Genomic DNA, 17319 nt, shown 5'->3' on the forward strand with positions numbered 1-17319 from the left:
GTTTGAAGGGTTTAACATATTTGGTCGATAGGAAATTAATTATGATCCCCAAAAAAAAATTACTTCAGTTTAACGTACCTGCAACCCAGTCAACAGCGATCCCTCGAATGCCGTTCCTCCCAATACCACTAGTTACAACATTTCTAAAATAGGAGCCATTGGGTTTTACACGGCGGATTGCATTGTATCCAGACACAGTGCTGCTGAAGTCACACCAATATATGAAACCAGACTGCATGTGAACATCTACATGAAGAGCATTACGACCTACAAAAAAATTTACAAAATCAGTAAATGTATCCTCATCCATGCAAAGGCTCAAGGGTATTTTAATAGGGGAGGCGAATAGGGCAACAGTTACGTTCCAACACAAGGAAGGGATGACTTGTAAGACACGGATATTGTTTGAAGACAAGATACTCTTTATATGAAAGAGGCCTCCAGTTCATAATTCCAAATCAATTTGTCAAAGGTAGCAAAGCTGTGCTTGCCACTTGGCATGACTCGTCAAGATCATGTTATCCGTTGTTCTATGTAGCACTATAGATATACCTATTGCATGTTTTCTTAACTCCAAAAATAGGACTAACAAAATTAGCTGTGCTATAATAATATTTGCTCCAGATTAGTCAAGGTTGGTCTTGTCTAATAGCACCCCCATAAATATGTTGCATTCTGAAAATTGTAATGCAAAACCTTGAACCCTGTATTAGTACTAGTGTTAAAGAAAGACCACCTACCTCTTCCAGCCATTGGTACCATAGCTTCAGAATGATCCGCAGATTCTAAGCTGAATCCTTTGATTGCTGACAGCATAGATACCACAATAAAGGAGTTATATGGCGTGCAGGTTATGTTATCAGCGCTCAGGCTGAATCCTGTAGCACACGCACAAGAGAACCGTCCACTGGGCTTAGGCAAACACAGCTGCTGGCAAGCATCAGGGTTATTGCTGCATCCATTAGAAGAACCAGACACTTCTGTAAAGAAGATAAACAGTTTATTTGTTATCAAAGGCTAAACCTTTTTGTTTCAATCTTTTGATAAACAATGGAAGGCTAGGTAAGGCCTGGTTCACATATGCGTTAAGGTTTCTGTTGCTCTGCTCCATCATAGGAGCAGAACAACTATAATACCAGAAGCTCGGGATCCGTTGCATGACGGAAACCATCGGCGCCTGAGGGAACCTATTGACTTTAATGGATTCCGTTGGGTCTCCGACATGGTTTCCATCATTTTGACGGACCTATTAGTGTAGAAAAAACAACGGAATCTGTGACGGAGGTTCCTAACGAAGATGTAGACAGCCCCTTAGCTCCACTTTGTGCACCATTTTGGCAGGACTTATTGACTGCCTTATAGAAGTCTATGGCTGCTATAAAGTATGCCTCTCGATACTTTTTTTTTTAAAATTTAGACATATACTGCCAACTGAATGGCCAAACGTGTTGTGAATAGAGCCTTTGCTTCAGTTTTTTAAGCATTACTTTCTGAACAAGTAGCCTACAGCTAAGTGAGTGTTATACCATTTGTAGGTTCTCAACCTGATGTATGTTTAGTCTAGGGGGTACACGGCATGTCGTGATTTAAAGAGGGGCAGCAATGGTTTTATTATTATTGGTTTGGAGTACTTTATTGTCATTTATTTGAGTAAGGGCACGTTCAGACGTGGCAGAATTTTTCCGCTGCAAATGTTGGTGCAGATTTGGGGCAATTACGCAACGAATCTGCACCAACATTTGCATATTTGACAGGTAATTCAGACGTTGCAGAAAACACAGCGGACTTGAAACAGATTTCAGCTTTTGCATTGCAAAGGCTGAAATACGTAGTGAAATTCCGCTTCTTCTCCGCAACAGACAGTGCATGTTGCAGACTGAAAATTTCGCTCCGCAACCTATGGTCCTCAGCGGAGTTTTCCGCAACATCTGCACGAAGATAACTAAAAAGGTGTGGAAACCAATGGACAAACTGTCTGCAAAGGATTTCCACTGCCAAATTCTTTGCCATTGCTGTATATATCAGTCAGCAGGTTACAGGCTGCTGTCTATGGCAGCCTGTAGTCTTAAAATGAGGTACAGACTACTTGCTATTGGTGATAGACCAATAGCTATTGATGACAGGTTATTGTATTATCAGAATGTACAAGCGATATTTAGCAAAAGAATATATATTAAACAAAACTAACAAGAAAAAAAAAATACAAAAGAAAGCTTTTAGGGACACATTGGTCCCTTCGTCATTGTATTATTGCAAACAGCAGGGCACTGAGAAGGATTTAAAACATTCGAAAATGACCTACTGTTATTGTATAAAGGTACTTACTGTCTCTGTAGTGGACACGTAGACACTTAAGGCCTGAGACATTGTCTCGCATGACCACTCTGTTAGATCCTGTAGACTTATCCACGCGCTCAATGGCTTCATAGTCACGGTCAGTATAGTACAGGTAGTTCTCATGGACTGTAATACCCCAGGGGTGTGAGAGATGCTGCACTACAGTAATTCTATTTGTTCCATCCACATTTCCTCTTTCAATCTACAACGACAATTCTAGACTCATTACAATGGTTACATATAGTGCAAGTCTCAATTAAACAAATCATGGGCCAGACAGTATCAGATCAGTATCACAATAGCATCATGGAAATATTTATGGACATATATTAATGAATGTTCTGTAATTGGTGCATAAAAAAGAAGTGTAACTTTTATTCTTTGATGATGGAAACAATTTTTTAAATGCTGTCAATGACAAGGAAATCTAACCTTATCATTGACCAAATTAACCTAACGTTTTACGTTCAGCACAAATGACCAGTCTGAAGCTTTATGTTTTTTTGGATACCTTAGTGCAGTGGTCTCCAACCTGTGGATCATTAGCAATTTCAAAACCAAAACTCCCAGCAGGCCCTGACAGCTGAAATATGTCAGTGTATGCTAGGAATTGTAGTTTCACAACAGCTGGAGAGTCACAGGCTCAAGGGCGGACATAAAATATGTGCAACCCATGCAGTTGCATAGGCTCCCAGAACATTAGGAGGCCCACTCTCACCTTAAAAGCAGCTTCCTACTCTTTATTAGATCACATGTAGGGGATTGGGGGAATTAATTAATTAAATAATTTCATGACTCACAATTACTGGTGGATTGTTATATAGGGAGTGATATACATTTCAATTATTGAAGAGCAAGAGGCACATATACTGTTCTTGCATGGGGGCCTTAGGCTGTCTGTATTCACCCCTTCACAGTTTGGAGACCAACGTCCTAGTGTAAAGCTCAATAATTGAAAATTGAAAAGTCCCTGCACCACTTTTTCAGACACGTTGAAATGTGTCGTAAAAAGTGGGCAGAATTTCGGAGTCATAGCTAGGCTTTTCTTCAAACGTGGCAAAGATTCACTTTGCTGCCGTAGCCCATCTTAAGTCCTGTTGCCAAGGGAGGATGTCTTGTTGGCACACCCTAGTTATGTCCATGTCAACTCCATAGTTTTTAACCTGCATGTGCAGTGTTGAAAATAGCACGCACTGGACTGCCCAAAGAGACTCTGACAGCTAATAATTATAATAGTAATTTTTTATATTTTGTCTGGTATTTGTTGCATTAAAAATCCAAATATCATAAAACTACTTTGAACAATACAGAATGTGATTATTACCACTCCACTGCCAGTAACGGCCCAGTATAGTTTCTGCTCAGCGATGTCAATTGTGATAAACTCAACGTGATCAAGGTTGTTGGTGTATAGGACAGATGGATTGGAGCCATCCATATGAGCACTGGCAATCTTTGGAGGAACTCCACTTTCAGTCCCTTGGTCTGTCCAGTACATCTTTCTAGAAGAAAAAATACAGTTTTCTAACCAGACCTTGAAAAAAAAACCCTATTTCTAATATTGTGTTGCTTTTATAAGAATCATGATTTGCCAAAGGTATGTAAAAATGTCAAGCCGCAATACAAAATAGTAGTTGCTGTATGCTTTTAGCGTACATAAAATGTATGACTGGTCACAACAGCTGATCACCTGGAGTTTCTGAAACCAGACTTGAGGCAATAAGCTGATCACAGAGTTGGCTTCAGTCTGAAAAAGGGTTACCTTTAGGAAACAACGTCTTTAAGGCTTCGTTCACATCTGCGCTAGGGTCCCGTTCTGTCGGAACGGGACCCTGACTCACAAACGGAAACCAAAGGTTTCCGTTTCCATCACCATTGATTTCAATGGTGACGGATCCGGTACCAATAGTTTCCATTTGTCTCAGTTGTCCAAGGGTTTCATCGTTTTGACGGAATCAATAGCGTAGTCGACTACGCTATTGATTCCGTCAAAAAGCTCAGACGGAACGTCGGAACTGGACCCTAGTGCAGATGTTAACGAAGCCTCAGCACACTTTAGAGTCTTTAAATCAGTTGTGACTCCGAGATCACAGTCTTCACCACATGTAATTGTGATCATTTTGACTGGATTACCCCTTTCAATTTGTAAGTTGCTTCCACGGTCTCCTTTGCAACAGACTACAATATGTTATTCTGCATTCACTATAATGTTAAAAGTGTCAGCTTGTAGTCTATGGCCAAGGAGACTGCAAGAAGTGATCAAATCTAAAATAGAATTCAGCAAATGTCAATTATACTGGACCAATGCTTTAGTGGCCATGACCGGCTTTAGTAACTTATCTATCAAAGATCTCGGGTTCTGTGCAAAGCATAAAACATAAATGTGTATCATACCCTCTGGCTGGGTCAACAGCTATTCCTAAGGGCCTTCCAGCTCCTGTAGGGGTCCCATCATTTGTAATAACAGTCTTTCTATACTTTACGTCTCCATACAGTTTTAGAACCTTAAACAGTAAAAATAAAGAATATGCAATGCACATTAGATAAAATACAGAATATGGATGGTGACCACTGAAATTTGACATCGGTAGACCATACAAGTACAGATTCCGGGGCACAGGATAAGAAATTTGGGAGAAAATGGGAACCTGAAAGGGCTTGAATACAGTCCATTGCTTTAATAATCTATATCATGCATATGCAGAGGAGTAACTTAAAGCTCCAGGGCTCCATATAAAACCAGTATGAGGGCTCCCTAAAAATCAAATATCTATAGCACTTGGGGGGGTATTGTGTCTCCTTAGACACTAAGGTCCGGTTGTAAATACAACGTCTGCTCCCTTCATAGTTAACCCCTTTTGCACATGCATTTTATTTCTCCTGTGTCAAATTAATATTATGCTAAATTAAAATACCTTGCATACAGATTGCATCTATTCATAGTGTCTTGTCTTATACAATTTACCTCAATTGACTGAGTTGCTGGATTTGTGTAATAAAGGTTCCCAGAAATCCAGTCCAAAGCCAGTCCAATAGGTGTGCCCATGATAACAGATGGAGCAAATGCTGTCCTGTTAGTTCCATCTGCCTTTACTCTGTGTATTTCACCCTGGAAAGTAAGAAGAAAATACCTTCATATATAGTGATGATTTCCTCATGTGTAGATGTAGCAGAACCGAGATTGTCAATACAGCAGAAGTAAGTCATGCAACACATTCACCTCTGCTACATCTATAGCTTTCTACTGATAACTGTAACAGTCAACCACTACCATTAATATAAATGATATGTCAGAATTTCAGTTATTAAAACAGAGGAAGACATTGTTGCAAGGTGAAATATTGCTTTTATATATGTTTTTGAAATATAAGATTTTAGGGCCACACTTGAGGTTGTATTTGTGCTGTTTTAGGAGATAACACCACAAGAAAGGGAAAGTATAAAACATTCTCCTTTTCCAGTTTTCCGTCTTGGGGTAACCATGCCATAACTGTGTGAATTTGACCAAAACGTATTTTATTTCAGGTTTATAAACAAAAACAAGCGTGTGATTGCAAAAGGTTAAGGCATCTTCTACTCACATACACAGACTTTGCTTCTGATGCCAAAATGATGTACAGATGCCCTTCTGACGTGGGGTCATGCCAGGGGTATACAGTAAGGGTTGGTCCCAGAGCAAAATTAAAGTACTACCAGTACAAGTTTTCTATCTGCCTCCCCTACCAACCCAACCCAGACTTCCCAGGTATGCCACCCACTAGCTCAGAGATTGGCTGCATGGCAGAAGCTGTGTAGTGTTACAGATACTGGAGCAGACCCAGAACAGGAGCTATATAACCTCTATGATGAGAAACCCTGTAACAAAGGACAACTTCATACTTAAAGTGATTATTGCAGTAGAGTTCTTCCTAATTGAATTTACAGTACTTACAGGATTTTCAATCCAGTAGATCATTTGCTCAGTGTCGTCAAATTCCACATCATATCCATTTCTGATGCCCGCTATAGGTACCATTGCATCATTGGTCTTTTCCAGGGGGTCTAGAGACATCCCGTAAATAATGTTATCTCTTATTACAATGAGGAATGGCCTCTCATCTGTGAAATAGAGAAGTATAGCCGAGTTATAATAGGCAAGGCTAAGTTCACACTACATTCAGGCACAACAGTCAGTGTATAGATAGTGAAATTCTCTGGTTTGCCCATAGACTACTACTAACCAAACCTATGCTAAAAGAGTGTCAATTTGTTGCATGTTTAGCCAGTATATGTGGGTATACCTCCAGAGAACAGGGCTGAGCAGCAGTATCAGACACCGCCACACCAGAATATGTATGTGACGCTGTGCCTGAATAAACGGTGAGGGGGCCGCGTATCTCCAGCGAGCACCCATGGTCCCTTAGTTCTGCTGATCAGTGGATTTTCCAGGCATCAGATGCTCACCTATCCTTGACTGATGACCTATCTATCCTACTGCTGTCAACTAAAAGTTCTGGACAACTTCTTTAAGGAACCACTCCCGCATAATGTTTTATTCTCCGGGCAGTTGGAAAGGCACGTTATGTAAATTGTGGTGATGGTAATTTTCTTACCGGGGGCTGGATTTGTGAGTTATCCCCTCCCTTCTGGTCCTCAGCTGTGTTATGTGACCAGCAATAGGACACTCCAACTCCAACAGTGTCTCATGTGTGGACAGGAAATCCGTTTCTCCATTCATTCCTATAAGGCCCCATGCACACGACCGTGCCCATAATCACAGCCCACAATTGCGGGCACGGCCGGCCGCATTTTCGGCTGTGCTCCTATACAAAGCATAGGAGCACGGCCCGTAATACACTGAAAAACTGACATGCTCCATAATACCCGGCATGGTTCTACGGCATGAACACCCATCCGTAAGCGCTACGGAAAGGTGTGTCTGCAACCAATAAAACCGAATGGGTCCGTAAAACCGTGTGCATGGAGCCTTAGACTCACATGGAGGCTGTGATAGTAATGAATGAAGAAACTGACTTCCTGTCCACACATGATACGCTGTGGTAGTTGGAGAGTCCTATTACTGGTCACATGACACAGCTGAGGACCAGAAGGGAGGGGATAACTCACAAATACAGCCACCGGTAAGAGGATTACCTTCACCCCAATTTACATAAAGTGCCTCTCTAAGGCCCTGTTCACACAGAGTATTTTGTCACGTTTTTTGACGCGGAAACCACGTCGGAAAACGCGCCAAAAAATGGTTGAACTTTGCCTCCCAGTGATTTCAATGGGAGGCAGATGCATTTTTTTTACCGCGAGCGGTAAAAAACGCTCGCAGTAGGAAGAAGCGACATGACCTATCTTCGGGCGTTTATGCCTCTGACCTTCCATTGACATCAATGGGAGACAGAGAAAGCGTATTTTGTGGCGTTTTTGCCCGTGGCACTCAATGGGCGCGAGCGAAAAATGCAGCTAAAAACGCGGCAAACGGCGTGCAGTTAGATCAAAATCTGCCTCAAAATTCCAAACGGAATTTTGAGGCAGAATTTTCTCCCTGCAAAAAAAACTCAGTGTGAACAGGGCCTAATGGGCCAAGGAATAGAACATTTTGTGGGAGTGCTTCTTTAAGTGTTTTGTCATCTTAATATTATAACTGTATATCTCAGAATTTTTTCCTCAAGGCATCTTAAATATCAATCATGCATAGTCACTGAATGACTGGTTTACACAAACTCTAGCGCTATAGCTATTCTGCTAGAAGCACAGAAATTACAGGTTAAGTGAAGTCAGTAATTGGAATATCTTTTTAATTAAGGGCACATCTCATGGCACTTGTCATTATCATTCCACTTAAGAATCTCATATTAATTAAACATTTAAGTGAACATTTTCCTGTTCAGTGAAGCATATGGTATTAGACCACAGGCATATACTGATCGGATGCTGAGTATATGTTACACCATATATAAAACAAACACAAATACTGAAATACTGTCACATTTAAGGTTTGTAGATGGGGTAATAAGCCACAATTTCTTTATAAAAAAAAGTTAATTTTTATTATTAGAACCCATTAATCTAGACACCTAAAATAATAATCTTCCCCCTACTAAGACTTTTCAACCCAAGTTTAGTTGCATATTTTAATTTGCATCCAAAATCTGCTGTCGAAGACCAAGCTCAAAAATGACTCCTGGCTATTAAAGGGGTTGTCCAGAATTAGAAAAGCATGGCTGCTTTCTTCCAAAAACAGCACCACACCTGTCCACAGGTTGTGTGTGGTATTACAACTCAGCCTCATTCACTTCCATGGATCTAAGCTGCAATACTAGACAGTGGTGGTGTTGTTTTTGGAAGAATGCAGCAATGTTTTTCTAATCCTGGAAACCCCCTTTAAATGGGAACATCCTCTTTAAGTAAAATCACCAAATTTAATAAACAAAACAAAAAATAAGAACTGTATTTAAAATGTAATTGTAGATTTATAAAACTAGTGTAGATTGAAAGCGAAGCTTTCTGATTGGTATCTATAAGCAAATGCTTCACTTTTTGGCTGGCGGCTAATGTGCTTAATAAGTTGGTACAAAACTTTTTAGGTTGTCTTCTATTGGTGTCTATAGAAGTTGTTACTGTCTGGCTATTGACTCCTGAATTTTACAATAATTTGTCAATGTCAATTTCTAAGCATATCCTAGATCTATGTAAACAAATACAAGACTGAATTTGAAGTTGAACACCAGACAAACCCTCCCAAAATATTAAGCAAAAGAGTACAGTAATTGGACCCCTGGCTACAGGATCGGGTAAGTCAAGTTTAGAGTGGGACATAGAAATTAATGTTTCCAAGATAGCTGCATGCGTTGCAAATTAGGGCCATGTTCATACTTGCTTGGCAGTTCTTCTCTTCCTTTTTCTACAAAATGTCAAAGACAAACTACTATAATGTCTAAACAGATACCGTTGATTCCAATAGGAAGTCAGTGTGCTTCCAGATTGCATGAAATCATCAATATGGGTCTATCATAGGCAACAGAGGCGTTTATGCTGGTCAGGAAGGAAGCTAAGTCCATTGGTTTCAATAGAGGGCCAAAGGTACCGGACTTGATCCGCAGTTCCAATCCTTGCAATTTGTTTGTCAAAGTGAAGAGAACTTATTGCACCACCTAGATAAGTGTGAACAAACCCTAAAACATTTTTTCCCATTAGGTATAAATATGTATTTTTCCCTCAAACAACTTAAACATCTAGTATATTGTTATTTATATGATTTATGGAGAAATTGAATTTTGTAATAATTTACAGTTTTTTTATGTTTTTCATAAATTATTATCAGTTTTATTATTTGTAGATGTCTTTGGTCCTTATTATATTTAGGTTTTTTTTTGGAACTTTGTAACAAAAAGCATATTTTTTGTATTATACGTTGACCTATTTTTATGGGGTGAGTACTTGAGTTTTGTGGCACCCCTTATTTTATACCTGTTTATATATTTATTGTCTCTTTAAGTTTAAGGACCTGGGCTTTGAACTATGTTAAATCTTAACTAGCTTTTAATTGTTTTCTTTTTTACTTTAGACATTTCAATTTCAGATCTCAAGGCGAACTATATTGCTGTGTTGAAATGAAGACAATAGATCAGAATGAGCATACCAAAATCTAATCTTTGTGCTGAAAGTTTGTGCTGGCAGACAAAAATAACACTGTCATCAAGGATTAGGATCATAATAAGTCTCAGACGAATGAGCAAAGGACTTTTTTTTTTTTTTTCAATCATTAGCAATAATTAAAATCTTTCACAATGAAATTAACAAGTGCTACAATCTCCATGGTAACCGAGCTTGACCATCAGGTCTTTCATTCATTCAGTCGAGACTTTGATCGTTCATTTATGTAAAAAGGACTATTTTGATAAAACATTTTATATACTCTATATATATATATTTTAATCAGTTCAATGCTGGTTCCTACCATCCCCAGGTATATATGTAGGCTTAGTCCCAGTTCTGGGTGTATGTGCAGCGTAGGTTCCCACCTTACAGAGGTCGCCTTGTCGTGGCAGGTGGGCTAACACTTTTTGATCAAAATGTGCACTAAGAACCTCCCTATTTGTAAGTAGATTTAGCTTTAGTGCATATTTATTTATATTTAGTGGTTTAGGTGGCATTAGTGTCGCAGGGTGCTGTCACCATTCTATGTTTGCTATATATATATATAAATGACCAACGTAAAACTGATAGTGTACTGGACCCAGCAATGTGATATCACTCAAAGTGATGGGTCACCTGGATGATGTCACTCAATCATCAGCTCCACATACAGCTCCAGACAGAGACCTACTGTTGGTCATTGTAGTATGTGTGGATCTTTGGGGAACCTCAGCGATAGGACCTGGGCTCATCAGGTTTTCCACTTTAAACGGTGCAGTCACCCCAGCAACTAATAATAAACTTTCTCTAATTTTCTGAGCTGAATTAGGAAAATTTCTTGCCCTCAAAAACTCATTATCTAGGGACCTTTAAATACTCGCTGCTGGATATAAGACTATAAAGCAAAGGGAGTGTTTCTTTTTGACCAGAAATATTCAATCTATTTACCACTATATTCATGTTTCACTACCGCCAAATCAGTTTTGGTCCAGCCGTAATAAAACATAAATTTAACATCCATATTATAGCCACAAGACTCGGACATACGCGGTTCTACGAAACTCCTTCAAACCCCAGAAAATAAATCATCAATCATTATCAGTAAAGTCCAGGAAAGACCGATAATAAATATATATATATATATATATATATATATATATATATATATATAAATCGATGACCGTTGTATATTTATATCAAAATACAATACCACAGCCCAATATAAATGCCCTTAGAACAGCTGAAATTTGATTTTCCTGTGGTCTTCACCTTACCTACATTGAAGAAAAGATGAAAAACCTAACCCTTGCCCCAACGTCTTTCCTCTACAAAGGACCTACATGCTGATTGTTGACAGCCTGACAGATCTTATCGGCACAAGAACAAGACATTATTGTTTTGAGAAGCTCAAAATGTAAGTTTTTAAAAACTTTTGAAGTCTTGAGAACAAGCCTAAGATGTAGAGTAACATGGCTCACATTTTATGTGGGTCACTGGGTCCTCTAACTTTCAATGTCCTCATGTCTTACCAATGAATAAAATTATCTTGAGGAGAATATCTCAAATAAACGGCACCAGATGGAGCACCATATGGCTACGAAGCCGCAGGAGACTCCATGTGGCCCTGTAAAGCCTCTTACAGATGACTCTGCTGTATGCATGAAACCTAAGTTATGAATCAGAACTTTCCCAAATCCTATTGCAGAAGAAGATAGAACAGTATAATGAAAGAAAGAAATAAAGCCCCATACCCACCATAACTACATACTAAGCACCAACAGTTCCTCTATTATATTATTTCCATTATTATTCCTATTTTTTACATCCAGAATGAGTACAGTCCTTTGCCAACCTCTCATCATGTAACTGCCCGTCAAACACATTACTGACCACTACCAATGCCATTGTAATGTGGAATGGTACCCCATAATAGAGAACAGCAGTTTATTTTGCTAATATTGGATCAATTTTCCTACACATTAAGATCCCAATGAAGTAGATTTAAACATGTAGACTATTTCAGTGTTGTGTGTCTTATTTACAAGCAAGTCATGGTCTTCAGACTCTATAATCTCTGTATTTGGCCGTTATAAAAAAAAAATGGGTCACAAGTAGTCCAGAGAGTGATGGAACGCTCATTGATATTATATCCAATTTTGGACTCATGTAAAGGAATGCATTTTGGCTCATTACCATCTCAGAGTTATACAAAGCCGTAATATGCCACCCGTAGAGGTGTATGGGGCCCTACTGTACCTCTGTTTGCCTCCGGTTTCGTCTCAGACAAACTGAGTTTTTTTGTGTCTTGCCATACACACAGAATAAAGCCACAGGGACTTTGTGTGTTTCCAGACAAGCTCTACCGTACAAGCTCTGCCATGTGAATGACATATAAGATGGAAAGATGAACTATGCAAGGTAAGGCTGCTGTCTACTCCCAGTTCAACACTGCAAGTGAAGAGATCATTGTCACCCACTAGACACTAAACTGATCTACATCTGCTGAGAATATTCTGGTTACAACATATCCTGCTCCAAATGATAGAGCTCAAAAGAAAATAAATTAGGAGATGCCAGTCTCCAGGATAAAAGCTTTGCATTACCTCGCTGGCAGTTAACTGAATCATCCATTAATGACCATCCAGAAGGACAGGCACAGGAATACAATTTTGGAGAACTTGAAGACAGCAAGCAAAGATGGCTGCATGGGTTTGATGCACATGGATTTAGCCCTGTGGAAATAAAATAAAAAAATATCCATATTATTAGAAAAAGTGTTCATTAGTAATTATTAGTTAAAAAATTGGTTCCAAACGATAATGATATAAATAGTAACATTTCTCTCTTGAGCAACCATAAGATGACTTTGTAAGTATGAAATGGATCCTATGTTATCCATAAGAAAAAATACTCCCATGTTATATAGGTATTGTACCAGTAATCACTATATATCATATAAACCATTATTCCATTGACATTCTGTTGAAAATACGCATATTTATACCATTAACAAGCGTGAATAAATTGGGTACAATATAAAAATTAGAGCAGAAAGCTGAATAAGTAGTTTGAAAACATGAAGTGTAAAGTCTTTACCTCCAGGCTGTTTAACAGGATGAACTGCTGAGAGCCCCATCGGTTGCTGAATATTATAAATCATGACAGTCTGATTGCCGCCATGCCACTTATTGGCTCGTATGACCCGATTGGTGTGTCGATCACTCCAATAAATGTAGTCTTCAAATATAGCAATGGCATGAGGATGTTGTAGCACCTAGAAGAATATGAATATTCATATAAATGACATGAAGCAGATTGGTGTATACAATTTTTGTTTTGGGCCTGGACCTGGAGCATCACATGAGGACCATCTCATATAGATTATTTATTGGGATTACAAATCATTCATTATCTTAAGTGAAATTAAAAAATTTATGTAAAATCTAGAATTCAGAAAATTCTTCCTGTAGGTGGACCGAAAAAATGCAAAGGCTTCTTAAAGAAAAGAGTGCCCAAAATAAATAATTCCCTCATTACTTTGATATTTATTTTGATATAGAAGTGTAAACGAAGAACCATTTAAAGTGGATGAGGTGATCCCGCTCAGCTAAATGAACCATTCATTTCAGGAACCACATTCTTCCTCTTCAGAAAAACCCTCTTAATTCTGCCAATTCCCCTTCTGTGACCCAACCACAATGTTTTTCTCATTAAGCTATGGCAACATAGGTGTGTTTGTCATTGCAACATTGTGCCTTTGGATGGAATGACCATGGTGGGAAAAGATGTGGCAAATAAGACAAAAAACTTAGGTGGCATTTTTTAAATGTTAATAGCAATAACAAAGTAGCATTAGAGACGTTTAAAATCCAAAGCAGGTAAATGATGTCCAACCGGCCGATTGACAGATATAATAATAACATACAACCATCCTCCGACAAAGATTATCAGATGCAAAAATCACACCCTTGTAAGTGATGTTTTTTAACGTCTCACTCAGGGATGGACCATACCATGTGTGCATCATGTACAGCTTCAGAGTGGCCTTGTAGACAGAGAGGCACACTACTACTTTAAGGCATTTTTTTTTTAAAGGTGTATCTATAGTTTCATAAAACTTTTGACATGTCATAGTAACCTGTCAGAAGTTTTAATCAGTGGGGGTCCGAGCACTAAGACCCCCACCGATCGGTAAAACGAAGCGGCAGAAGCGCTTAGGTGATCGCTGTGCCGCTTCATTTCTGATCAGCTCTACTTGGCTTTCCTCGGAAAGCCAAGCAAGCGGTGTACAGGCTCAAAGCAAAGTCCATGAGTCTGTACACCGCTCACTCGTCCTTCCGAGGAAAGCTGAGCAAAGCCAATCAAAAACAAAGTGGCACAGCGCTCACTTGAGCACTTCTGTTGCTTTGTTTTAGTGATCGGCAAGGGTCTCAGTGCTTGGACCTTAAATGATAAAAACTTCTCACATGTCACCATGGCATGTCAAAAGGCTTACGAAAGTATTGTTATACTTTTTTTAAAGGTACAGTATATTGAAAAACCTACTGTAGTCCAAGGGGAAAAAAAGCTCCTCAAGCATGCTGCGTTTTGAAAAAAAACAAAAACACCACTGACCACAAAAACACCATAAAAATGTCATAAACCAAAATGCCATGTGTGTAGACCCTCTACTAATTTCTTATAGACTTCCAGTAAACATCTAGCCTTAGTTTCTTACAATAAAAAAAAAAATGCTGTGCAAAGCAATGCAAAAATTGTGTAAAAACGCGCCAAAATGTTGTGGGCGTTAAACCCTCCTTAAAGAGTAAATAACAGTGATTTCTGCTGTCTAGTTGATATCATCTAAAGGGCTGTAAATGATTGACATAACTCATAATTACTGATGGACTACAAAGTCATTGGAACACCATTGAAGGACTTGCTAGAAAGTGGCTCTATGATGGACACCTAATTTTTGCACAGAGGCCCTCTGCGACCTATGTCTGCCATTGGTCCCAAATCGGTGATTTGTAACATAATCTTCAGATTGCAACTACCATTGAGACATAACACAATCATGGCAGTAGTCAGTCAGGTGACTGAAAACGTCACCAATTCATGGGTGACAATTGGAAAAAACAATCAAAATCATACATTTTGGCCAACATTTATCTCAAGTCTATGATCAGCCATACTTACCAAATCACTAGCCACGGCCTGTCTCCTGTTCTTTCCATTGTAATCACAGTAGTCAATGTAGTCAAGATAGGCATCTGCAAAGTAGAGGCGCTTAGTAGGGTAATCAATAGTTAGTCCATTGGGCCAATAGATCTTCTCTGAAATTATAACTGTTCTTAAGGTGCCGTCCATACTGGATCTTTCTATTCTAGGGTTTCTTCCCCAGTCTGTCCAAAACATTAGACGGGCACTGAAAAAAAAAAGTTGAACCATGGTTATAAATGTGCATTGTCATCCATTAAATCGATCATTTTAATCCATATGGTAAGGGAATGATATAATGTCATCGGTGCTTGTAATAGGTGAAACAAACTGTTCTTCAACTATTAAAATAGGTATTTAGTAGTTATTTGGGCTAAACAAAAAAATAACAAAATAATGTTTATTTTGTCACATGATTAAAATTAACATTTTGCTGAAATCTAAACAGTAGGTTATAAAATATCAAGAAATGTCAATAAAGTTCAACAATTACAATGCATTCTGTTAGATACTGTATATACCGCACACTTGTCTATAAAGACATCATGTCTCATTTCCATATCATCCAATGGGTGTAACAATAGGTAAGTGATATTTTGTCATAGGAGTACATCATCCCGTGTTAGTCACTGGACCATAATGCCATGTGACATCATTATAAGCACATCGTGACTGCAACCTATTTGTCAGTGTGAAGGACGTCAATGAAATCCAGTTAATTTTTGACAGTAATGTTTTTTCTGTTTTTCAGGTTGGCAAAAGTTTTTCTAAAACCCTGGAAAGCCCATTAAATGAAAACTTAGAATTGAAAAAGTAATAAATGGGTAACCCTTATTAGCTGGGAGCCCAGAAGATTCTCATTCGCCCCTGTCTTCACCTTTCTGATTTTACATAAACAATTTTTGAATATCAGATTTTTTTTAGCATATCTAATAATCAATTGATAATCAGCCCCAAATAAAATAAATTTGATTGTAACGGATACCTACTATACTCTTGAGTTAAAAAAATAAAATAAATCAACCTATATAAGCTATAGTTTTATAATTCTCCAAAATAAAATAACAATGTAAGTATTCGTACTCAGTTCTGGGATCCAACACAAGTCCTCGAGGATTTGTCACATTTTCACTGATGAGGACAGTCCTGTGCGTCCCGTCTAGTTTAGAAACTTCAATTGTCTCCAAAACATAGTCTGTCCAGTAAAGGTTTCGTCCTACCCAGTCTACAGCAATGCTTTCTGTCACAGTGACGCCGCTGTCAAATATCTGTAATTATAACAGCAGGGACATTAAATATTTCATTTTCAGATTTTTGTAGTAATCAGAATGATCAGCCTATAGACACAACATCACATCAGAAATTGGCAAAACATGGCATAGATATAAAGATTCCCAAAAGATAAATAATTTATGGTGTCTCATATTGGGGAACAGGGGTCCTCTGCCAAGGAAAATAGCCGACAATGACTAGGAAGGGCAGGGGTATAGGGAGAGATCTCCGGGCATGCACTATAGTTACATAAACAGCTAGCTGTTTTGCTTGGCACAACTGGATCACGGGAGCCCTGTTCTTCCGAAAGGTGGGGGGTCCCAGAGGTGGAATCTCCACCTATCAGACATTTATGACATATTCTTTGATGAAAAGTTGTCGGCAAGTAAATTAACCTAACAATGCTGTTAATTTTTTATTGAATATGGGTCTCCAATAGTGTAGGACTTATTGCTTTTGGGTAATCTGAAGGGTATTTTAAGCATAGTTTTAGTAAAGTAGCCCACTACCATAGTTTACAAAACCTAACAACTATCACATTGCAATAGTTTATTATTAGGCAATATAGAAAATGTGAACAGATCATAAGTATATAAATCCCCCCAGAGAAATGTATATAACATCTCCCATATGTAGACTGGTCACTTTAAAGGAAGCCAGAAAAGGTTCTGAGCATAAAATCTTCCTTAAAGGGGTTGTCCCAAGATTAAATGTTATCCCCTAACCACACAATAGGTGGACATGCTGATCGGTGATGTCCGACCGTTGGGACCCCCATCGATCATGAGAATGGGGGTACCGCTCCTTTCACTGTCTATGGGACTGCTGGAGATAACCGAGAACAGCACCATACAGTGCCATAGAGAATAATTGGAGCAGCAGGGC

At 38.7% G+C, this 17319-nt stretch overlaps 1 protein-coding gene across 3 annotated transcripts in view; it reads right to left on the reverse strand.

Annotated features, from left to right (window-relative positions):
• LRP2 (LDL receptor related protein 2) overlaps positions 1 to 17319 on the reverse strand; it is a 178666-nt gene that overhangs the window by 64985 nt on the left and 96362 nt on the right. For all 3 annotated transcript variants that reach the window (XM_075829407.1, XM_075829406.1, XM_075829405.1), the window contains 11 exons: positions 16246 to 16430; positions 15142 to 15370; positions 13060 to 13237; positions 12567 to 12695; positions 6269 to 6435; positions 5303 to 5446; positions 4732 to 4841; positions 3662 to 3839; positions 2326 to 2539; positions 741 to 980; positions 79 to 267 (listed from right to left, as the gene is read on the reverse strand). In XM_075829407.1, coding sequence (XP_075685522.1) covers positions 79 to 267; positions 741 to 980; positions 2326 to 2539; positions 3662 to 3839; positions 4732 to 4841; positions 5303 to 5446; positions 6269 to 6435; positions 12567 to 12695; positions 13060 to 13237; positions 15142 to 15370; positions 16246 to 16430 — 1963 coding nt within the window. The remainder of the gene's footprint in view (positions 1 to 78; positions 268 to 740; positions 981 to 2325; positions 2540 to 3661; positions 3840 to 4731; positions 4842 to 5302; positions 5447 to 6268; positions 6436 to 12566; positions 12696 to 13059; positions 13238 to 15141; positions 15371 to 16245; positions 16431 to 17319) is intronic.

The sequence above is a fragment of the Rhinoderma darwinii genome, chromosome 6 (assembly GCF_050947455.1).
Source record: "Rhinoderma darwinii isolate aRhiDar2 chromosome 6, aRhiDar2.hap1, whole genome shotgun sequence".
In the NCBI taxonomy this organism is placed as follows: Eukaryota; Metazoa; Chordata; class Amphibia; order Anura; family Rhinodermatidae; genus Rhinoderma; species Rhinoderma darwinii.